At 36.7% G+C, this 25,769-nt stretch overlaps 1 protein-coding gene across 1 annotated transcript in view; it reads right to left on the reverse strand.

Moving 5' to 3' along the window:
- CHL1 (cell adhesion molecule L1 like) overlaps positions 1 to 19,490 on the reverse strand; it is a 133,164-nt gene extending 113,674 nt beyond the window's left edge. The window contains exons 1-3 of the mRNA XM_036738368.1: positions 19,362 to 19,490; positions 15,108 to 15,213; positions 4,158 to 4,348 (exon numbers count right to left, since the gene is read on the reverse strand). Of these exons, the coding sequence (XP_036594263.1) occupies positions 4,158 to 4,348; positions 15,108 to 15,213; positions 19,362 to 19,446 (382 nt within the window). The 5' untranslated portion in view covers positions 19,447 to 19,490. The remainder of the gene's footprint in view (positions 1 to 4,157; positions 4,349 to 15,107; positions 15,214 to 19,361) is intronic.
- Positions 19,491 to 25,769: the final 6,279 nt, after the last annotated feature.

The raw sequence follows: 25,769 nt of genomic DNA on the forward strand, positions 1-25,769 counted from the left end.
TGGTACTAATTTTCTGATCATATTACTACTCACAGATACAACACTCAATTTTTCTATTTTGAATATGAGACTAATTCTAACATCTCTGAACAAGCCTACTCTCATGTGAAATGTGAATCTAAGCAGGGTTAGGCCTGGTTGGTATCTGAATAGGAGATCAAATATGAATACTGGGTGTGGTAGATCTTGGGGAGAACATATAGCAAAATGCAGAATGCACTGGATTTGTAATCAGAGGACTAGGATTGGAATCTTGGCTCTTCTGTTTACTATGCTGGGACTTTATGAAAGTCACTTAACCTCTTTGGCCCACAATTCCTCATTAATAAATTTAAAAGGTTTGGCTAAGTGACCTTTAAAATCCCTTCCAATTCTATATCTATAATCCTTAGATTGGTTTCCAATTCCCTCAATAGTTTGCACCTAACCTATGTATTCATCATTATCTAGTAGAATTTAAACTCTTTGAGGTCAAGGACTATTTCATTTTTTTCCATTGCCCTAGGTTCTAGCAGAGGGGCAGCTAGGTATCACAGCTGATAGAGTGGAGTCGACTAGACCCGAGTTCAAATCTGGACTCAGATACTTCCTAGTTGTGTGACCCTAGGCAAGTCACTTAACCTCTGTTTGCCTTAATGGCAAGCCACTCCAGTATCTTTGCAAAGAAAACCACCATCAATGATGTTGGCGAGCTATGGTCCAGGAGTAAGAAAGCGTCTGGCATGACTGAATGCCTAAACAACAACAAGGCTCTGCCAGAGTAACTTGCCATATAATAGGTGCCTAATAAAAATCTGAGTTAAACTGACTTATCAGGAGTCTATTTTTGAAGAGCTATGTGTAGTCAGTAGCAACCATATCTACCGGTGAAGGATTTTCCTATTATTTACATCATTTGGATAACCTTTTTGCAGAAGAACATTATATATTTTGACTTCTTGTTCTGTTACTGAGATGGCCTGGTGTGCTTTTGAGTGTCAGAGACTCCACTTGAATAAGCCTGGCAAATTGCTAATAGCCCGCCCCTCATCATGGTGAATATGTGTTATTGGACTTACAGGCTGTAACAGTCCTGGGTCCAATGTTCCCTTGTAAATAGAGTTAATTTATTCCCATTTCCTGCATGGTACTCCATCAATCTGCTTAGGACAAAAGAGAAATAAGGCTGCTCTTTCTTCCAGCCCAAGAGCTCTCAATGACTTCATGCTAAGGAAGGACAGCCCACTCAGCACATTTCACTGTGGCCATTCACAGGCACTGACAAATGAAAGCAACCACCCTTGCCTTAATTAAACACTCAAATCTCAAAGTTGCATGTATCAGCTAAGCAAATGGATCTTCTTTGGCTCATTTGTGTATAACAGGCAATAAGAACCGTATGCTATTATACCCCCCATCACTATGATAATAAGTTTACATCTGTCTTAGGAAGTAGTGCTCACATTAGAATTATGCCTCCTTTTTTCTTTCTTTTTCTCCTGAGAGAAAGAATACAGTTAGAAGGTAAGATTCACAGTAGTATTTCTCGTTGCTTTTCATCTTATTTTGTGGATTTTTTGTTTATTCTGACATTCAAGATGGCATTGTGTTATTGCAATATTTCATCACCTTGGGGAATTTGTAATTTTATCAATTTAGGTCCTCCCTCCCCTGTCCCCTGCTCTTATCACAAACTATCCATCCATAGCCTCTAATCCTGTGCCTCTCTCATGTTCTCCCATAAATCCTCCACAGGGAGCCTATCCACCGTGCTTGGGACCTTCCTTTAGGATTCTTCATATTACGAGGCTTCCAAGGCAAGCTTTCCAATCATTTTCATGAGGTGACTGAACCTCATCCTTGTCCCTTCACATGCCTCTTTGCAGATATCTTTCATATAATTTGTTATAATAATCCTTTTGTGATCATACTAGCCAAGTACTAAAAGGCTTACCAGTGAAAGACTGAATGATTGGGGATGAATTCTTTGAATATTACACCTCATAAAACATAGAAATACATAAAAGGTCTCCCAGTCCCATGTTGACCCACTGCACTTCTACAGTGATGGTGGTGGGATGGGAAAAGAGGTCACTCAACACAATAGAAGACGACATTGAAAAATATTAGTCTGTTAAAAACGTGAGTAAATACAATATGCCTAATCAATAAAATGGAATTTATAATTACATTACCTATCATTGCTGAGGTGATGATAGAATTATTGTGAGAGGGAAAAATGTTGTAATTGTAAAGTGCCATATTAATATGAATTGTCATTATCTCCTGTGTTAAACTTCAAATATTTGGAGATAAGAAAATAAGCATTTTGGATAGAATGCTGGACATGGAGTCAGTTAGACCTCAGTTGTTATACCGCCACAATCATGTGTTAGTTGTGTGACCTTTGAACATTCATTTAATCTCTGTGAGGCTTTATTTCTTTATTTGCAAAATGTCAACAAGGTCCTATGTCACAGGATTGTCATAAGTATCATAAGGTAATATATCTAAGTTGGCACTCTGGAGAGAGCATTAGACTTAAGATCAGGAACATTCATCTTCATGAGTTCAAATCTGGGCTCAGAAAACTTACTAGCTGTGTGGTCCTTGGAAAGTCACTAAGTCCTGTTTGCCTCAGTTCTTTCCTGAGAAAACACCAAAATGGGGGCAGCTAGGTGGCACAGTGCATAAAGCTTCCTGGCCTAGAGTCAGGAAGACCTGAGTTCAAATTTATCCTCAGACACTTCTAACTATGTGACCCTTAACCCCGAATACCTAACCAGAAAAAAAAAAAATAAAATGAGGTCATGGAGAGTGGGACATGACTGAACAATAACAACAACAAAAGTGTTTTATAAGCCATAAAGTGCTATATAAAGTAAGCAATTACTATTATATTCTCCTTAAATCTTTTTTTTTCTACCAGCTAATCATTTTGTATCACATGCTACTCAGTCCTCACCTGACCCTGGTTCTTCTCATGTATACACACTAGAGCTTGTCAATGTCTCTTCTTAAATATGGTACCCAGGGTTTGGTGCCCCTACATACAAAGACACACCTACACACATCTGGTAATACTTTGTGAAGGGAAATAAATCATGTGGGAGACTGGAAATGATTCATAAGAAGTCTGTTTAATTCATTACTTCATCTCTATCCACAGAAAGAATGCAATTATGCAATTAATTTGTCTTACATAATTAAGGCTCAACCCTTAATCTCTTAACTGCAAAAGTACATTCTGTCTTAAATTACTTCTACAAATGCTGGGCTCTTAATTCTTCCTTCTTAGATATGAGTATATTTCAAAGCTCTTAATTACAATTCCTTCAACTAGATCTTGACAATTTTTTTTTGCTATAAAACCCCCTTCTTCTTTTCTCCATAGCCACAACTCTAGGGTTGGGTCTCACTGCCAGTAGAAAGTACTCTTTATGAGAAGGGAGATTTTCTTGCCCTGCCTTTCTAGCCCCAGATCCTATGTTCCTGGAACATATAAGGCACTAAATCAATGCTTGATGAGAGATTGCTTGATCATCCAGTTCTGGGATTACTGCAAGAGATTAATAGCCCTGAGTCTTAAGCCTACAAGAGAAGGGCAACAGATGGAAAGAAATATTTATATAGTACCAACTACATGCCTGGCACTGCTCTAATAACTTTTTCTTTTACAAATATTGCTTTATTTTATCCTTACAACAATCCTGTGAGGTGAATGCTTTTATTTTCCCCATTTTCTGCAGAGGGAAATGAGACAAACAGAAATTAAGTGACTTGCCCAGGGTCAAACAACTAGTAAGTGTCTGAGGCCAGATTTGAATTGAGATCTTCCTGACTCCATGCCCAGGGCTTTATTTACTGTGCCACCTAACTGCCTGTATAAACCACGTCATCCTCACATGGCATTCTAGCTCCTTTTTCATATAGGTATTGAAGACCTGCCTTTAGATACCAGAAATTTTGTCCTTCACTTCTTTCTAAACTTTTCCTGATCACAGATACCCAGCTCAATCCCTCCTGGATCTTCCTGGCAGCAGAGCCTCTGAAATGTTCATTAGAGATAACCATAAATACACATGACATAATGAGTGTTTATTAAAAATAACTAACCTCCACTGCAAGAAAATAAAATTTAAAAATCGAACAAATGTGTTTTACTTTGAGAAACTTACTTGGCACTATGAACTCAATTTCTTCTGACATGGCAGTTCCTAATTCATTAGAAGCGAAGCAGCGGTATTTCCCTTGAAAGTGAGTGATGTGTCCTTCATTTAAGATCTTGAATGTTCCTGTATTATTAGATGAAACTATCCGTGGATCAGAGAGGAGACTAAAGTGCTCCTCATTCTTAGTCCAATGAAACCTGAAAGATAAAGTTAATGTGAAATTAAAAGAATAGGAAATTAGAAAATATGCTTGAATTAAAAAAAATACAGTTTTCTGTGATAGAGAAGTCTATAAAAAAATGACAAAGTACATCCTGTGAACAGAATACAAATGAGAGTCTCTATACATTGCAGAAAGTTTAGAGGGGCCTTTGAAAGACATGATGAAGTTCAAGGGTGAGTTGTTACTAGCGAAATGAAAAGGACATGGTAAAGTTTATATGAATAGAAATTTATATGGATAAAGATATTGATTTATAGAGATTGTTATAGAGATATGTAAATAGATTAGATATAGATAAGCTATATATCCTTTTATATGGATTTTATATATATATATATATACATATATATATATTCTTATTTATATATACAAATAAGAACTCATGTCATGTAAATTATGAGTCAGGGATAGACCTTCAGTTTTGTTTGGTTTTTGAGGGATGATTATTAAAAGCAAGGTGAGACCCTAGTCCTAATTGAAGTACCAAGGCAAAGACATAGGCATGGAATGCAATGAGAACTCAGTCACGAGATCTAGGGTAGAAAGCAGTAGATTCCATCACAGTGAACAATGCTATCCCCTAGAAAGAACATGTATGGTCAGGGAAGACCAGTCACTAGGTAGATTTGATAAGAAAGAACTGATGAAGTCACTTCAAGTTATAACCTGTGGACTACAACCTGTATGGGTCCTTATACATCCACTGTCTAGGAACTAGATTGGGTCCAGTGTTCACAAGTAGTTTAAGTGGCCTGACCTGGAACAGCCCAAGGGACAATGAGGGAAGGCAGCCATAACACTGTGCTACTGTATTTCATCAGTACAGGGAGGAAAATCTGGGATGAGGAAACTCCATTTACCTTGGAACTGTTTTAAAGAGTTGAACACAGAACATGTTGAATATTTTACCCAATGTCATGCAACCAATATGCATAAAGAAGCAGCATTAAACTCAGGTCTTCTTGGCTCTAAGGCCTATCTATTTCTCTATCCATTGCAACATAGCCTACCTCTACCAAACACAAACATATATATATATATATATATATATATATATGTGTGTGTGTGTGTGTCTGTGTGTGTGTGTGTCTGTGTCTGTGTGTGTGTCTGTGTGTGTGTGTGTGTGTATATCTCTATAGATACATATCGATATAAACTACATACTAATAAATAGCATCTATTTATATGGGTCATATGTGTATTACATGTATGTATATATCTACATCTCTCATAAATGTACACATGTGTATACATGCATATACGTATGTATGTATACACACATACACACACTTCCATATCATAGATGCTCAATGACAAATTTTTTAGGGGATGATCTTGCTTTAACCATGTACTCTGGGTCTGACAAGGAGTGTTTTTCCTTGTCCACCATGGCCATATCCAGTGCTTTGGAAACTAGGAACCGCAACAAAGCTTTAATCTTCTTCCACGTTAAGTCCCTGCATTGATGCTCTGCCCCATTCGAATAGAATTAGGGTCTGACTTTGTTCTTGAGTCTTCCCTAGAACTGAAGCTCTCTCATTAAATTATAATCTCCACTGCTCTCAACTCCTTTATTCTACATCTCTTGAAAACTGTCCATTCGTCTGCCTGGACTTTTGTTCACAGCTGTTTCTTAGCTGCTTGTTCTCCATCACTAGATCTTCATACTTATCTAGATCAACCTCATAAATCTACTGCTGGTTCTGGTATTCTCCTCTCATGTGCCATCGATATGTTCAGATTTCCTCCTTTTGCCCATGGCTACAACTTTTTTCTCATCTACTTTCCCGTGCCGGCTTATCTACCTGGTTTTGTGAATTCATTTGTATTGTCACTCTGTGAGTCTCAGTATTTAGAACTGATGGAAATATGGATATATCCTTTGATGCAATTCCTTCATCTCAGAACTCCCTCTAGCTGCCTTTTACTAATAATAGTAAAGAAAATAGTCTCAGCTAAATTTGGCCCCAGTCCCTCTTTAAAATGAACTTTTGCTTTCAACTGGCCAACGTACATCATATCTTCCATGTTCATTTCCACTTCCTTATCCTTGCTCCACCTGCTTCTGCAGCCTAAAATGCTCTTTTTTTTCACCTCCAGGTATGTGAATCCTTCAAAGGTCATTACAACATACTCCGGGAAATGACTGTTAGACTCACATATTTTAGAAACCACACGTGGCCTTGAAATATTTCTAAATAGTTTAATATGTTTGTTGTCTATAAAACTAAACTGTAAGATTCTAGAGGTGAGGAACACAATCCTATATCTGTTTGATTTATTTATCTGGGTGCTTCATCCAGAGCTCTATACAAGTAATAGGTACTCAAGAAATACTTGCTGAATCAATGAACAGATGAATGGACCCTCATGGAAAGTAAAGGTCATGAAGAAATAAAGAATAGTGATTGGATTATTACCATTAAAATTGCTAAAGTTTTAATTTTGTTCATTTTCTATTAAGAATAGACATTACACACTGCAGAATTAATATTTAATGTTCCATTGAGTTATCAAAATATGATTTAAGGGGTGTTGAAAACATAATGGAGGTATAATGTCTCCCAGAGAATGTTTAACATACTGTCAAATGATCAATTTTCATTAAGGATGTGTCTCTCTTAGATGAATAGGAAGGCATGAGTCTGATCATCTGTAAAATGAGAACGTTATAGGAAATGATCTCTAATGTCCCTTCCAGGTCTCAAATATTGTCATCTTGTGATTTAGATATCCCAGTGTATGAATTTATTCAGTATATGCACTTCTGAAAGAATGTATGTAATGTTTTTAAGTAGAATTGTTTTAAGCAGATTTCAAACAATCAATTAATCGATTATTTGCTAAACAGCTAGTAATTTAAAGACACCTTCGACAATGCATACAAAGTTTAAAAGAGTTCTTACTTGTAAGCAGCTAAAATTCTGATGGAAACAAGTATATATAAGGTATAAAATTGATTAATGAAACATATGCAAGTGGATAAATACAAAGTTTGGGAGGGGTACCAGTAGCAGTTAAAAGGATCAAGAAAGGTTCCAGGCAAAAAATGTGGTTGAGTTGAACAACAAAAGAGGGGAGAGATATGATGAAGTGGGGGTAAGGAGGAAGTGATTTACCAGGCCAAGCCCAACTTAGTCATTGTTTGCGGCCTGATTGGCTCTGAATAAACATAAATACCAATTCTTTCAGTTTTGGCCAGAAACCCTGGGGTTCTTCCCCTGTCAGATTGATTTTGGGGGGGGCTCTCTGGGGCCATTCTCTGCTTCATTTCTTACCTAGCCTCAATCACTGAATGTTGCCTCAGTCAAACTGAGACCTGTTAAAGACCTTAGCTTAAAGGCCAATGTCTCCCACTGCATCCAGGGCTATCTCCAGTCATCCTGATCTTTATCCTGTCACTGGACCCAGATATCACAGGAGGAGAAAGTGGGGCTGGTGACTTTGCATAGCCCTCCATCACTTAAATCCAATTAACTTCCATGTCCTGGCATCACCTCCCCGATGTCATGGTCCTCTTCAATGAATGAACAGCAACAACAAAAACAAAGAGGAAGTACTTTTGAGGAATGTATATGGATAATCGGCATGAAGGTACGGAGAAGGGAGATGGGGTATTGCATGTGAGGACCAACAGAGAGGGCAAATTTGACTGAGTTGCAGAGTATGGAGGGAGAGAAGAATGTCCAAATGTCAGGACCAGGTTGTAAAAGGCTTTAAGAGCTAAAGAAAAGAAAAATAGAAAAGAAGAAGGATGAAATATTTTATCCTAGAAGAAATATGAAATCACTGGTCTTCAATTCACTTTGTTGGTAAAGAGGCCTTTGTTAACTGAAGCATTCTTGACACTAATTCAGCCTGTCATAGTATCCTAATTCAACATTTTTAGCAAATTGGATTTTCACAAATCAATTTAAAATATAAACTGGTGCTTTCTAACAATGAGTGCCTGAGGAATTTTGTTGAGTCCATGATTTCACTGGTATAGTTCCCCTTATGCCAATGTTGTTTGCAGCTCCACCCTTACCCCTCCCCTCCCCATGCTTGATTACTGTTTGATACTTTTTCATGATTTTCTGTTGAAGAAGAATATATACTTCATATAAGGAAGGAAGGATGAAAGGAACGAAAGGAGGGAGGGAGGAAGGAAGGAAGGAGAAAGGAAGGAATGAAAGGAGGGAGGAAGGGAGGAAGGGAGAGAAGGAGGGAAAAAATAACTCATGCATCTCCTCTTTGCTAGGTACTATGCTAATTGCTTTACAAATATTATCATATTTGATCCTCACAATAACCCTGGAAGGTAGGTGTTCTTTTTATTTGCATTTATACAGGTGAGGAAATTGAGGCAGACGGAGGTTAAATAACATGGCCAGATCCACAAATTTAATAGTATCTGAGGCTGAATTTGAATTCAGATATTCCTGCTTCCAGGCCCAGTGCTGTATCCACTGTGCCTCCTAGCTCCCTCTTTAGAAGGCATCTTCTCATTTTCCCCTATATCAGAAGTACATCAGTAATACTAAGGCTTTTGGTCTTTTTTTTTTATCATTTTTTATAAGTGTTATACTCAACACTTTTTTTTCTTCAGCATGCATAATCTCAAGAAGGCACATTATACCACTTGTAGCATACAAGTTGTCACCTTTAAAATTCAGAAGTCTACTTCAAAAAAACAAAAAAAATCCCCCATGAATGTTCCCATTGTTCAGTTTATTTGCAATTTTACCTCTAACAAGTTGTGTTTTTTTCTCTTGTAATTTGTAATTCTATAGTAATGCTAGGAGGAGATTGACATTAAAATATTATTTTATTATTTTCATAGCATCAAACATCTTGAGATTATTGACTGCACTATGCTATTTCCTAAAGATGATACAACCTGATCACTTCTGCTGACATAATGTTGAGTCTAGGTCATTATCTATCTAGAATTCTGCATTTGTGCAGTATGTAAGTTTGTGTATAAAATGTAAATAGTGATGAGTTGTTTATATAGTAGCACCTTAGAATTACTCGTTTTTCATCCAGCTTGGTTTTCTAAAGTGGATAGTGTATTGGGAATCAAGACGGCCTCTCAGCACTTATTCAACCAAGTGCTCTTGATGAGTTTGGCCTTTGTTTCCTTGATTAAATTAGGAATCCTTGATGACCTTCTTGCCTCAAGGAAAAGCTGAGTTTACATGGGTTTGAATGACATGTTTGTGATATCAGAGGCTTTTAGACCATGTGGGTTTAAGTTGCATTTTTGTGATGATTTTAGGTCATGTGGGTGAGTTGCATGTGTGACTCACCTTTGACCCTGAACAAGATATATAAACCCAGAGGTTGGCTTTCTCTTTTGGAGCTCTGAACCACAGCAGGAGTGGTGTGTGACTCTAGTCAAGCCATTGTTATGAGCTCCAAGGCTTTGAAGAAAACCTAGATGTTGATGCTTCTCCGGTAACTGTATATTGTGAATGTGTTGATTTGTGTTTATTTGCTCTGTTTGTATTTGCTCAGAAGCTCAGAGTGCTGGCTTTTCCCCCTGAGCTGAGTGAATGATATTTGTATGTTGGATTAAAGTAAGATTGTTAGCCCCTTAATGTTGCTTTCCCTAGTAAAGCAGATCAAAAGAACCTGGGCTTGCAGTATTCTGGGAGCTAGTTGGTGTTGGTTTTTCACCCCCACAGCAGCTGCTAGCCAAATTGTTGAAACAATAGGCTTATTGTTGTGGATTGAACAAAGGGCACTGAGTACTGTTGCAGAGCTCAGTGCATTTATAATATTTTTTGCAAACAAGATAATATGGCTAACTTCACCATCAATAAAAAAAGTTTTAGTCTTTAAAGTGAGTCAGACTGGCCGAAATTTGAGGTGAATGTGTCTCCAAGTTCAATACCTCATTTGACGCCAATGATTTGGGGTTTGATGAACATATTTACATAGATTGTCACAGCTCCTAGAGTATCTTGTAAAATGTTCATGTATATATTGGGGACTGCTCTGAATAGACTTTTTTTGAGGCAATTTGGGGTTAAGTGATTTACCCAGGGTCACACAGCTAGTAAGTGTCTGAATCCAGATTGGAACTCAGGTCCTTCTGACTCCAGAGCCAGTGCCTCTGTTGTGCTACCTAGCACCCCCTGAGTAGATGCTTTAAGTCTACACTATCCTATGAATTTAAATAAATTTTACAATGTGTAGATAATAAAATAAAGTGAATTTTGTATTATCTACATCACTCAGGCAGTTGTTCAATGATAATGATGTGATGTCATATAAAAAAAGCATCTGTAACAGCCTGGTTATTCTTTTCCGATACTTTCATCTAAGATATATTTGAGTTAATAGATAAGAGAAAGTAGGCATATGAATTATTGCTTCCTGATAGCTTCTTGCTTGTCTGATTTTTATAAAAGCACCATCCATAACATTTCCCATTCCTGTGGAATCAGCTCTTCATGGAGATATCTTGAGAATTAATTCCTGAAGGCCTTCAAAATTGTGTCACCACCTGCACAGGTTTATATATGGGTATTTGATGAGGTCCTACAACTTCCTTAGCATTGTCATTATATAGTATATATGGTAGTGAAGAATTAGAGTCCAAATGTAGTGATTTCTCTTTTATCACCAATGAAACTAGATCATTATTCTCCCATCATTCTACTCCATTTTTGTGCTTGACACTTGTCTTCTCTTTTCTTCTATTAACAAAAACTCTTTAGATGAGTTGGCATAATTTGATCTTATGTCAAGTGCTCTGTAAATTTTTTTTCAACCATTTTTCATTGTTTTGAAAATTAGTCCTTCTTAGAGTCCTTCATCCTCTTCCCTCATCCCATAATGTCTTACAAATGAGTGTATTTTTTAATTTTTTTCTCCTTGGCTACTATATCTTTTCAAGTAGCAATGAGATTATTAGGGGTTTTTTTTCTTTTTTTTTACTCTTTCACTTCTTTGTTGTGATAACTGTTTTGTATTGGTCAAACTGATAAAGAAAAGAAGTTTATATTTTTACTTTTGTCCATTTACCATTTTTCATTACCAATAGATTATTCAGATACACAGCAACTTCATTTGCATCTTTACCCTTCAACAAATGTTTATAAAGTATTATTTTAATATTTCTCATACCAAGATAATGATATGTCTACATGTAGATGTCTCATCTTGAAGTAACTATCAGTCTCAAACCATTCATCCTCATCCAGTCTGCTAAGGTATAGCCAACTTCATCTTTGTGTTGGTAAGCAAAATGGCCTTTGTTTTCTTTGAGTAATTCAGTGTATTTCATTGAGCCTTAATAGGTGCTAAGCCCCAGACCCAAACCCCTAACCTATGTGGGTGTGGATTGGTGACTGGGGTGGGGCCCAAGGTGGGGCTGGCTAAGGGGAGGTGCTGACTCCAGAGCCATGCCCTCTTGGGTCTTACTAAGTACTAAGCCCCAGGCTCTAAACCCTATTAGGTGTTAACCTAACCTATGTGGATGTGAATCTCCCAGAGTCCTAAGGGGAGGGGCTAACTCAAGAACCAATCACCAGAGCCTAAGTTCTGGTCATTCAGATGACGCTTGATGACATTAAAAACTCTATAAGTGGAGAGAACACAGCTTGGAAATTGAGACTTGTAGCCAGAGACAGCTACAGCCGAAGTTGAAGATAAAGCCGAAGCCAAAGGAGCTGAAGAGGCAGGAGCTGCTGGTAGCAGGGCTGACCCGCATGTGGACCGAGGAGTGCTGAGCAAGGGCTTGAGGCCAGTGGGTAATCTTCTTACTGGAGGGGGGAAGCACGAATATGATTTGGTTTAATGCCATCATGTTTTCCTGTAGCCTCCTGGTTACTCTTGTGAGGCGGACTTGTTGGGCCTGGAAGCTTTTGACCAAGATATCGAAATGGGGACACTGGTTCATGGGTCTGCTACTTTGGAGCTTGAATAAATGCTTCAATTCTTCTGCCTTCTATTTAGAGAATTCCTTATATCCCGCAGTTCTGAACCATTCAGACATGTATATGATTATCTTTGAAATCATAAATTCTGCCTTCATAATGCAATCTTTTATGATTTTTTTTGTTGCTTGGAATGACCAGCACCTTCAAATTCTGTCCTTGAAGAAAACACTATGGATATATGAATATTAGACTTCTCAGTAATCCACAACCCTTTGTTTTTCTCTCATTTCTTGGACCAAAATCATATTTTCATTATTCGCTTATCCTTTTCTGTATCTACATTTACAAGGGAGCCACCAATGATAAGACATAGGCTACCTTGGGCTGGATGATTTTGTCAAGTTCTTCATTGAATTTTTCAGTTACTTCATCCTTTCCTTGTTGGTAAGCAAACTGGGAATTTAATAATTCCTTTCTTTATCTCTTCAAATATGACATTATTTTTTCAAATTAATTTTTCCCATTTTATGTTATTTTTCCCAAATTGTGTTATTTTCTGGTTATATTTATAGTATGAAGATAAATCTGGAAGTTAGGTAATCCAGGAGTATTTTAAATTATGAATTGTACAAGGATTACATATTAAAAGCAGTAACGACCAAATTGATTTTAAGAAATAGGTTATTTTTAACCCTAAATTGTAAAGTTGTATGTGTATATGTATTCATTCTTTTCACAGAGTTGGCCCAAAAAATATCATCATTTAGCAGTCAACTTCTAATGCTGAACTTTTTTTTTATGATTTATCTAGACTCATTCAGTAGTAGATAAATAATCTGTCAGCAGGTACATAATCAAATCTTGTAGCTTGATATGATTTACAAGAGCTTGTATTCTACTGGCAAAGCTTTTAAGAATCCAGTATCATCTTAAGTGACTATAAAGCATCAAGGTAGAACTTTTAAGGAGAGTCTTAAGGATGACATTTATTAACAAATCACTTAATGTCCAGATTATATTTATGACCCTATTAGCCTAGAATCTAGGCCCTACATATATTAATTTTCTGGTGATAATATCTAATGTAATCAAGAAGCAACTTATCTTTCTTGTCCAAATCTATATGAAATATAAAGAATAATATTAATTTTAGATCATATATACATAGTGCTAAAGCTTACACACTACTTTTCTTAGGATCCTTTTCTGTGAATAGAATTAAACTGTTGATATGTGCAAGAAAAACATTATCAGTCCCATTTTTCATATAAAAGCACTAAATTATAATGGAATACTATCATGCTATAAGAAATTAGGAGCAGATGGACTTCATAACCTGGAAAGACTTATATGATCTGGGTCTGAGTAAAAGAAGCAGAACCAGAAGAACATTATACATGATTACAGACACACAGTATATCTGATGACTAACTTTGATAGACTTGGCTCTTCTCAGCCATGCAAGGGTCTAAGACAACTTCAAAAGACTCATGATGGAAAAAGTGATTTACAGCCAGAGAATGAATTATGGAGTCTGAATGCAGATTGAAGCAAACTATTTGGTCTCTTGTTTGTTTGTTTTTGTTTTTGTTTTTTTTTTTCTGTTTTGTTTCATCTTTCTCATGGTTTGTTCCATTGGTTATAGATCTTCTTTACAACTTCACTATTGTGAAAATATGTTTAGTGTGAAGGTATATGTAGAACCTTTATCACATTGTATGCTTTCTTGGGTGAGGAGCAGGGGAGGAGAGGGAGCAGGAGAAAATTTGAAATTCAAAAACTCGAGGAACTGAACTTTGTAAACTAAAACTAAATTAATTAATTAAAAAAAAAAAGCACTGAACTTTTTAGATGCCACATAAGAGATACGATAATTATTGTATAGCTCATTTCACTGAATAGCACTTCATCTATTGTAGCGACAGTGGATTTGTGGATATCTGCTGTGCATTATATGATGGCACCTTCAAATTAGAAACATCTTTGTTGAAGTCCTGCTTCTACTACATATTTTGCTGTGTAACTTCAAGAAGGCTATTAAAATTCTTAGTGATTCAAACTAATTTACAATTTTATAAATGAGTTTCTTAAATGAGTTATATAAATGAGTTTTATAAATGAGTTTCAGTAGAAGTGATAAAGGTGAACAAAATGAGGATTGCATAATCCCTGCAAAAAGATTAGACTGAAGGGAGATAATATATAGTTATCTCTGAGAAACATCTACCACTAAATTATCTTAGATCCAAACTATTTGCTGAACTAAAGAGAGAGATAAGTATTGTAACTGTGGTTTCCTTGTTCTAGAGAGTGCCAAGAGAGGAACTTCCTCTCTCAATATAGGTTAGAACCTTCCCTTCCAATGATCAAATTGGAGATTTTCTTAGAGCACAGAACCAAGAATTTTACAGCTGTGGATGAGTTGGAATCCTCTTTTCTGCTACACATTAAAATAGGTTTAATTTAGTAATCAGTTGAATAAAAATTATCAAAACAATTGTGTGTTTTTAGACTTGTGCATTATGATTAAGAAAAAATGAACCCACCACAATTTATGAAATCTCAGAATGTTATAACTGGAAAACACTTTAGAGGTCATATAATTTATTCTAATTTTATAGATGAAGAATTTGATTTCTGATGAATTCAGATGACTTGCCCAACATCACACATCAAATTAGTGCAACACCAGTATTAAAATCTAAGTGTCTTGATCCTTACTCAGGATTCTATCTTGTACTCCAAAACACCTCTCTTCATTTGAACTGATGTAGTAGTGCAAGATTAACATGCCAGAGTTAAAAACAGATTTTAAAAGATATTGTATATTATCTAAGTTTTATCCTCTATAGTAATACTCACGTTGGTTCCGGGTTTCCTTTGGCTTCACAGACAAACTGAAAGTATTCATCAAAAGGAAATGCGACTTGTACTGTTGACTGTTTTGTGATTGTTGGGACCTGTTTAACTAAATTTAAAAACATGCATTTACAAATCAGACTTTCAAAATCATGTTAAAGCTGACTTTGCAAGAGCTATAATCATCATTTTTGACTAAAATACTTGACAAGTAAAAGAATCAGCAAAAATTTGAATATCACTCCACAGTTAGAAAAAATATTTTATGCTTACATATCCTTCTTACTATTCATAGTCTTTTCTTACTCTATAATTTGTCACATACTTTTGCAAGTTATGGACAAGTGCTTTTAGATGGACATCTGTACAGCAATCTAGCTTCTTTTCAACTCAAGTAGGCAGAACAGATTTTAAAAGAACCACAAATATGAAATAGGTTTTTTAATGACTTCTTTTTAATAATTCTAATGGCTGTGAGCAGGACATGCATGACTAGATATCTTGACATTAGTGCCATATTTAAAGGTAGAGACTCAGAGCTGAAAGAGACTGTAAAAGTCAGTCCAATTTATTTACAGATGAGGGTCCTTGGTCACACAGAGGGGATGTGAATGATCAAAGGTAATACATTGAAGGACTGAGAGACCACAGGCTAGAAGACCCATTTCTGTTCTGGTACTATTTAAATTATCCTACCTGCTCTATTTCTGTTTTCTATACATTTAAATTGAAACTCTCTGTATATCATTATAGTCATTACTGCTTGTGGTCAGGGAATGGGGCTTGGATTACAGTCAACCTAAAACCTACATGGTTATAAAGGTTCCTTAGAATGAATATGTTCCCAGAAGGCTGCTGCTGCATGAAATCAGTGTTATTTAAGCTGGTAAATAATTGATGGTAGTGGTAGTAGTAATGGTACATCTACTACTAGTAGTAGCAGTGGCAGTGGTGGTTATTGGTAGTGGTAGCAGCAGCAGCAGCAGTAGTAGTAGGTAGTAAAGTAAAAACAGCATCAGTGATAGCATAAATAAGAGTACCAATAAAGGATATTGATGTGGCAGAATTGCTAGAATCCAGGACTTGTAGTCAGGAAGACCCAAGTTTGAATCCTGCTTTAGATACTTAATAATTATAAGGCCCTGGGAGAGTCACTTAGGGTCTCTGTGTCTCAGACTGTTCACATATAAAATGAGGATAATAATAGCATTTGCTTTTCAGGGTTGTTATGATGATTAAACAAGCTAACACGTGTCAAGCTCTTTGTAAACCTTAAAGCGCTATTAGTATTAGTAATATCACTAGCAGCAGCAGCTGACATTTATGTGGTGCTTTAAAGTTCTCAAAATTGTCTTAATCCTCACAACAAGCCTGCGAGGTAGGGGATTTTTTTTTTACTCCAAGACATAATGGAGTGATAATATAAAAGAAAACTGAGGCTGAAAAAAGGTTAAGGGATGTGCTCAGTCAATAAAGTGGGCAGTTTAGGAGAAACCTGTACAGCTACAAGAGACTTTAGTAGAATAAAATGTGACCTTAGTAGAATTATTTCCCTCTTTTTTAGTTTTAGCTTCCCCATCTATGATGTAAGATGGTTGTTATCATCATTAGCATCATTAATAATAATAGCCATAATAAGTTCACTTTATAAATGTGGAAATAAATTATTATTATTGTTTTATTACTATGATCACTACCACCATTAATAATAATGATAATGCTAATAAGAGCAGGTAACATTGGTAGAACCCGTTCATATTAAGAAAATGATTTACATACATATAATTTGTTATCACAACTATTCTGGGAACTAGGTGCTATCATCCTTACTACATTAAAGCTGCAGAAACTAGGTCTTAGAAAGGCTAAGTGACTTGCCCAGGACCATATAGCTAACTGTCTGAGGTAGGATTCAAACTCGAGTCTTCCTGGTTCCAAGTCCAGTGCTCTATTTACTTCACCACCTCAACTAGACCATCTGTAAGCTTTCTTCCAACTAAATGTATCTGTCCCTTTGTTTGGCTGTTGATTTTTGCCATGGTATAAGGATATTAGCTCAAGTTCAATTTTCTGGCATGAGATATAATAAGAAAATAAGGAATTATATCCATTGGGGCATATGGCTTGTATGTGGCTATGGAAATTCTTAGTTACAGTTTAATCAACCTTATTGCCCTTCAGATTACACAGCTCTGTATTATACTTCAAGGTGATGAGGAATAAATTATCATGGTAACCATCCTTTAGATATCAGTTAATACCTTGTGAACACCATGTTTATTAGAGTGTTATTCCTTCTCATATTTGCCCAGCTTGTAAAGTCTCAGAAAAAGCTAATTATTCATGGAATGGATCTAATAACCTTTGGGTATTTATAGGAATATACATTCAACGTTTTAAATCCTTTTCTCCATAATTAAGCCAATTACAGAGGCAGCAGACTCTTTGACATTCAAATGGGATATCTGAGTCAGCTGCATTTTCCAAGGAGGGCTCTAGAGTCCCTGAAATGCACATATAAATATTCAGTTCCTCCAAAAACATTCCATCAGTATTTGACAATTATTTTCAAAGTACATTACACTCCATGAATACTAAGGATTTTAACCAGTAAGCAAGACAAATAGGTGGTGCAGAATAATCGATAGTTTGTAGAAACCCCCTTTCCTCAAGGAATGAGTTTGGGGCTGATGGAGATGCTGCTGCAGGAAGAAGCAGGATGGCTGAAGGGAGAAGAGGGAGGAGAATCAAAGGAGACAGGATCTGTGTTAGAAAACCCAAACACAGATGGGTTAAGACTGGGAAGGAAAAGGGAGAAAAGCCAAGTCTCAGAGGGTTCCTTTGAAATCATATCATTTTCCTTCCTCATTCTCTATTCAAAATTTAGCACAAAACCAAAATCACTTTCAAAAAGTGAAAAAAAAATCAATGAGCTGCCCCCCCGCACACACACACTTTTTTAAAATTTATTAAGAGCCAGAAGGGCCCTTTTATCTTTAGTCCAACATTTCCATGGCATAGAGGAGAACACTGAGACCCACTCAGGGACAAAGTAGTAGGATGAAATAGAACAAGACATGGATTGGGATGTAGAAGATTTAGGGTTGAATCCTTGCTCTGTCACTCATCCCTCTGTGACTTCAGATTTCATATTTGTAAAGTGAGGATGATAGACTCTATCTCTCCCTCTTCCTCCCTCCCTCTTCCACCTCTCCATCTCTCTCTCTCTCTCTCTCTCTCCCTCTCTCTCTCCCTCTCTCTTTTCTCTCTTTTTCTGTCTCTATCTCTGTCTCCACTTCTGCCTCTCTGTCTCTATCCCTGTCTCCCTTTCTGTCTCTCTGTCTCTCTCATGCACACAAACTTTTATAACATATCTTTATCATCTTTATCTTCATATCTATCATTATCTTTCTACTTATATGATCTCTCTTTATATGCATCTTATATATATGCATCTTATAAAGATAAAAAAATAAAATGAATAATAATGGCAATCTAAAGAATATGAAGCCTTCTTTGAATTTTGTTAGTCCATAGTTGATAAGATCATTTTGAATACACAAAAATTTTGTTACTTTAAAAAACTTTTATTTAAATATAAAGAGAAAATCTTAAAATCTTAAGACACCTTTGAATAATTGCTGAAGTGTCACCTGGACCAGCACCATGCCGCTTAAAAGAGGCTCTAGTCAAAGCAGACAGGAGGGACAGCCTTTCTTTATCTTGGCCCCTAGACTCTGCCAGACACTTATCTACCTGGTTTCCAGAATAAGGAAAAAATCAGGAGTCACAGAATAGTTATGGTTGGTACAACCCCAAACAACTTTAAAAGGACAGGAGAGGTTCTGCTAAGCAGCATAGGGGTCTCTGCATCATGAAGTTGAGTTATGTGGGGTTTACAGAGTTTTTTCATTTCTCAAAATATAAATAATAATGATCTGTTATAGTTTAGTGACTTTGTTCAAATTCCTGGTTGGGAAATAAAAAAGAAACTCCTTCTAACAATGCAAATCATTCCTTGTTATGCAACTAATACTCTTAGAGAATTCCCTGGAGTCATGAGAGGTTAAATGAACTGTCCAAGGTCACAGAGCCAGCATGTGCCAGCATCAGGACATGGAGCCAGGATTTCCTGGCTCTCAGGCCAGCTTCTCTATTCATTATATGCAACTACCTTCATTCTGTTTGCCTTTTGTTTTTTTAATCTATCTTCCATCATAGCTTTTCAACCAATATTTATTAGGTCCTAAATATTACCTGAGATTGGTATTTCAATGGCTGTTGTTAATTTTAACATGAAGAAAAGCAGACATCTAATGTATCCTCTTCGCGTTAGCTGCATCTTCACAACTGTAATTATACCGGCAGTCCAGAAAGAAGGAAAGATGACTGGAAGTTCTTTTACCCTGTGTTCCAAAGGAAGGGGAGGATTTGAACCTAGAATGTCAGAAAACAATGACAGTAACACTATTAGCCCATGTGGGCTCTGAAATATGATTAAATTTCTGAAATTTCTGAAACACAAGTTCTATTAGGTCATGTTTTTCTATTTTTTTTTCCTGACATGGCTCTCCTTATACATGTACACACCCCTCACCCTTGTCCCCATAACAATTACACTGTGGAAGTAGGAACACTATCTCACATTGCCTGAGAAAGAAAAGAGCAGTTAAAGCATAGGATTTGGGTAATCTTGCCAGTTAATATTTGTTGTGTAACTGAAGGAAGTGTTCCAATTGGAGAGTACTCAATTGTTCTAATGAATAGAAAACAGTACAGCAAGGACCCCATTCATTAGCATGACCCTTTTCCATTAATTTTTTAAAATACAGTAGGTAATCCTATTTGAGTCATTAATATTCATAACAAATATGAAGCTTTGGTATTCTTGCTCTTTCATTTTGTGCTGTTCAAAGTCACCAGTCTGGAAGAAAGAGGATTAGGGCTAGAGAAGGGAGAAACAAATGAACGTGGGCTAGTCCAGTTTACTAATATTCTCATTTTGTTCAAATTATAAGAGGTAGGAATACCAACAACCTTCATTCCTGTAAGCTCACCTTCCATTAAGCTTGGAAGCTGATTCATGGGAATTAGAGTAGGAAGGAATTTTAGAGGTCATCTACTCCAACCCCTTCGTTTGACAGATGAGAAAAAATAAATCTTAGAGAAATTACATGATTTGCCTAAGGTCACACAGGTAGCAAGAATCAGAGGGTGAATTTAAACCTAGGCCTTCCTGATTCCAAGTCCAATAATATACAGACTATGCCATGCTGTCTCTTTTCTTCTATGCCTTAAGAACTAATAGAGGAAAAACAAAACAAAACAAAAATGAATAGAGGAAATCAAAGTATCACTGAGAAAAGAAAAACATCCCTACAAACTGTGATAGGAATTTGTCAAAACATACAGTCCCTCTTTACCAAATTCCCATACCATGTAAATTGCACCCAGAAGTTAGGGGAAACTAAAACAACAACAAAATAGAGCTGTTTTGGGGGTTGGAGATAAATAGTACAGAATATTCAGGATGAGGGTGTTGTCAACAATGTTATATCCTACAGAGAGTTCAAAAAAGACAAAGATTTAATAAACATCATCAGATCTGGCAATTAAATAGTGCGGGTAACTTTGTAATGAGGAATTTCAGTCGAGTGGAAATCAGATTGCAAAGGGTTAAAAATGAATGAGAGGAAAAGAAGTGGTCTTCTTCCTTTTTCCTGCTCTCTCTCTCTCTGCCTCTTCCTCCTCCTCCTGCTTTTCCTGCTGTTTCTTCTCCTCTACTTCTTTTTCTCCTCCTTTGTCCCCTCCTCCTCTTCCTCCTCTTCTCTTCTTCTTTCTTCTCTTCCTTCTTCTCCTTCTTCCTTGAAGCCCTTCTCAGAAAAGCAAGAGTAATATAGGAATCTAGCTCAAGGACATTGTACAAGCCAATACAAGCCATCCTTTTCTTAGGATGGAAAACACTTGGGCATGTATGAAGGCAGGCAGGAAGGAATAGGACAGAGAAAGTTCTAAGATCAGAAACAGAGGTAATGATTGATGGTGCTGTCTGCCAGAGTATGGGGGGAAGAGGAGATGAAATCAAGGACACATGTGGAGGGCTAACCTTGGCAAGGAGAAGGGGCACCTCATTGTCTGATTCTGGAGGAGGGAATAGAAGATCGTGGTATATAGTATTATGGTGAAGAGAAGGGGGAAAAAGCATGAGATCATGATGAATGTCCTCAGTTTTTGTTTCTTCTTCTAAGTAAGAGTCAAGATCCCCAGCTGAGACAGTGTGGAAAAGAGGTGTGAGATGCCTGAATTGAAAATAGAATGTTTTTCCTCACAACAACCCTAGAAAGTGATGATGGTAATGCCTATTTTCCTTATTTTGTGGGTGAGCACACTGAGGTTTAAAGAGATTAAGTGCCCAACCTGAGATTATTAGTAAGAGGTAGAACAGGGACTTGAGTCCAAATCTTTAACCTGTCCAACCCATAGTCTTCCTACTTAAAGGGGAGGGGGAACCTGCAGGCTTGAGGCCACATGTGGCCCTCTAGGTCCTCAAGTGTGGCCCTTTGACTGAATCCAAACTTCACAGAATAAATTGGATTCAGTCAAATGGCTGCACTCGAGGACCTGGAGGGCCACATGTGGCCTCAAGCCTGCAGGTTCCCCACTCTTGTAACTACATCATATCTCTGTCTCTTAATAAAGCTAATTCTTTATTCAATTTTATTCAACTTTTTTTAATACTCAGAGACATATCTTTAAAATGTTGCTATAATTCACTGCTTTGGGGGATGATATCACTTTCACCCCTCAGTATTCTCAGCTGTTCTCACATTTAAGAACAAGCAAAGTTATTTAAGATTACCCACAGACTTGCCAGTCATAAAAGAAGGAAGCTACTTGCAAGGCTGTGGTTCATATCAGTTTAAGATAGAATAGACATAGAAGAAAGATTTACTTCCTTCTCATTTTAACGTCTCTTTTTCCTTTTCAGGAAGCTAATGTAATTTCTTATAATTATATGGTCCTCTCTAATGGCAATTCATTATTTACTATTTGGTTCCATTAAAAGTTGATGTTGATTGTTTTAGGGGCAGTTCATTTCTTTGTTTAATGAGCTGCCCTTTATTTGTGAAGACCGAATTGTTCAAAACGCTGATGCTATTAAGGAACTATGTATTTCCAGATTCATAGACCATAAATTACCCCTTCCTGAAGCAAGGAATAAAAATATTAGACATTCAAGTAAGTGAGAAAATGTTAAATTCCCATTAATCTCCCAAAGTGGGTTAGTATCCTTAAGTACCTCTAATTATTATATCAAAATAGCTCATAGATACTAATTGTTCAATGGTGATGAGCTAGGTGTGGGAATTTTAATGGTTTTAAGAAGACAGTCTCAATCTCAGCTAACTCATATAGGAATATGTGAAAGATGTGTAATTTTGTCATCAAAGGAAACTCAACAAAGATTTGATAGTTAAGCCCTAGAGATTTCTATATAACTTAAGATTTTCTTGTACGATGTTAGTTTATTATTATCTCATTGTTCTTATATTTTATTTTTCTTTTTAAAATTGTGCTCAAATAGATATGACCCAGGAGCATATCTACCCTGTTATTAATCTTTGGTTTCAATATTCAATGGAATGTTGTGCAGGTAGGCAAAATATTTTTTGCTATTTTTGTTGAATATATATGTGTTTATTCTATATATACAAATATGTAGGTGGGGGGAGGGAAAGAGAGAGAGAGAGAGAGAGAGAGAGAGAGAGAGAGGAATTGAGAGACAGGAATTGAGAGAAAAGACAGACACACTGACGAACAGAATAAAGACAAGCAGCTAGCCAGAGAGAGAGAGACAAACACAAAGACAGAGAGACAGTAAAAGAGAGACTAGACTCATCACTTCAACAATATTGGGAGTTCTGTCTACAGATACAGATGCTGGCATCTTGTCTACAACATACAATCTTGAAATTTCCTTGGATCATGCATTCTGTGTCTTTTTCTACATCTCATTCTGTCTCTGCCTGTCTGTCTCTCTCTCTCTCTCTCTCTGTCTTTTTCTGTCTCTTTTTCTCTTTCCCCTCCATCTCACTTCTCTCTCTATCTCTGGTTTCATTATTGAGATTTCAACCAATGTCTTCCTTGCTCTGAACCCAGTACTCTGTCCACTTACCCAAACTACTTCTTGTCAAGTGTTCTTATAAAAATGGGATGGTAAGTCCTGTTCATATAATGCAGAACACGTCTGAGTCAACACCAACAAAACTCCCAATCTCCTGGTGTTGTTTAATGGTTAATTCCACAAGTGACCTTATCTTTCTATAAGATTTTGATTTCATTTACCAAAGACATGCATGTTAAGAGGTCATTACTTAAAAGCCACTAGTAATGAGAAATTGGCCCCCTGTAGTGGTAGTCACATTAAAAGATGACAAAAGAGAGGACAGAAATAGCTTTCAAATTATACAAAGAAAAACTCTTTGTCATTTCATCATACAGGATATGGAAAAGGCCAGCCTATTGAATATATCTATTTTGCAACATAAGATAAATGCAATTTTAAATCTCAATTTGTCTTTCCTGGGCTGAAAATGAGTTTCATTTCACATTCTAGAACTCAGTGAAATAGCAACCAATAGACCTGGTGAAAAAGCTCAGTATGAAATGGAAGACTAATAAGTTTCTTGGGCATAGCCAAAACTGTAGCTGTCTCTCTTGACGATGGTAAGGCCATTTAACTCAAATCCCATGTGGTTGGCAATATAGCCCTAGAGCAGGCAAGGTTTTAATTAACTGTCTGTGAAAGCTGGCAATAAATAAATAAATAAAAAATCTGTCTGCCTCCTGCTGCTCTTCTGTAGAAATAATAAAAGTCTCCAACTTCCTTCCCAAGGGGAATGAAAGTTCTTAGAGTCATATCTGACATACTGGTCATCAGATTTATTTCACAAGAAAATTGGAGGAATCTAAGTGAGTGATGGTTGCCCCATCACGATATTAAAAAGAAAAAAAATAGAAAAGAAAAGCAGATGTTGAAGAAACCCATATGTTCAATTCATCTTGAATTAGAATCAAGAAAAATAAAGGTTTCTTTGCAGTATTTTCTGTGTGTTGCCTTCTGTAGGGAAAAAAGAAACTAGACATTGCTTTGTGTTGTTTCTTTTATTATGGTTGTTGTTGTTGTTTCTGTGGTTGTCATTATCATTATCACTACCATCACCAGTACCTACTACTACTACTACTACTACTACTACTACTGTTAGTGCTGCTGCTGCTGCCACCGCCGCTATTACTACACATTTTTCTCAGATTCCAGGGAAATTCAAAGCCACCTATACAGGGCTCCCTTTTGGCAGTCAGCTTTCCTCAGGAGGTGGAAATTCTCTGCTTATTTAAAGGGTATCTGTACTGCTTTTGTCCCTCAAGTTTTGAGTGCACATAATGCCCAAACTGTAAGCTACCTACTACCCCTTTGGTGAGAGGAAAAGGGTGAAAAATTCAACTTTGTGAAAGATATTTCATATTAAACTCCTAACTTTAGTATCAGAAAGGCCCAGTGTGACACAGCAAGTTCAGAACTCTGGGTTTCCGTGACACTTTTGATACTATCTATGTGATCTTGAATAAGGCAGTTTCCTCCTATGTAAAATGGAGATAATAAAACTCTGCCACGTATCTTAAAGGGATATTGTGAAGAAAGAGCTTGGGAAATATAAATGGGCTATATATAAAACAGTCATGGTTATGAAGCTGGGAGAACTTTAGATTATTGATAATGATAACAGATGAAATCAAATAGCTATTAGAATCTGAAGAGAAAAAAAAAGTTGAAGAATTTGAGGTCGTCGAAGTCACTTAACACAAATTCCGGAAATTATCCTTAATCCCTACATCGATGAGAACATTTATAATGATGCTGCAATAGACTGAAAGGATGAGCTTGTTTATATTGTGTTCTCAAAAACACCTGTTTTGAGTTTGAATATAATTTCAATTAGCAGACCCAATTACAGAAAGACAGTAATACAAAAGGTCGGTATTTACCATAATTTAAGGTGAATTAAGTGAGGCAGGGATGTGCAAAGTTGCCAGCCTCATTTTCTCCTTCAGAGCCATCTGGGTCCAGACTGAGAATGTTTTCCCAAAAATGTCAACAATGAGTCCAAAATTGAACTCATTATCCTTCCCCACAAAAAATTCTTTCCTTTTTTCCTAGCTTCCCTATTACTGTCAAGTGTTCCACTATACTCTGTCACCCAGGCTTGCAACCTAGGTGTCATGAAAAACTCCTCATTCTTTTTCATTCCCATATCCAATCAGTTGCAAAGTCCTTTCCTTTTATACCCTCTCAATGGCTCTCACATCCATTCCCTTCTTCCTTCTGTTGCTGCCACCTTTCTGGTGCAGGCCTTCATCACCTCGTACCTGGACTACTCCAAGAGCCTGCTGGGTAGTCTCCCAGTTTCAGTTGATCCTCCACTTAGCTGTCACAAAACAAACCCAAATGATGAAGCCCTTTCCTCACACACTTTTGTGGAGTTCATGTGGTGTTTACACATAAAAACTCCTTTGATTGCATTTTTGGATTTAGCATTTTCTCTGATCTTTATAACCTCTGGAACCTCTCCAATAGGGATTATGAACAAGAGATGGAAGAATTTC

The sequence above is a fragment of the Trichosurus vulpecula genome, chromosome 9, assembly GCF_011100635.1.
Source record: "Trichosurus vulpecula isolate mTriVul1 chromosome 9, mTriVul1.pri, whole genome shotgun sequence".
NCBI lineage: Eukaryota > Metazoa > Chordata > Mammalia > Diprotodontia > Phalangeridae > Trichosurus > Trichosurus vulpecula.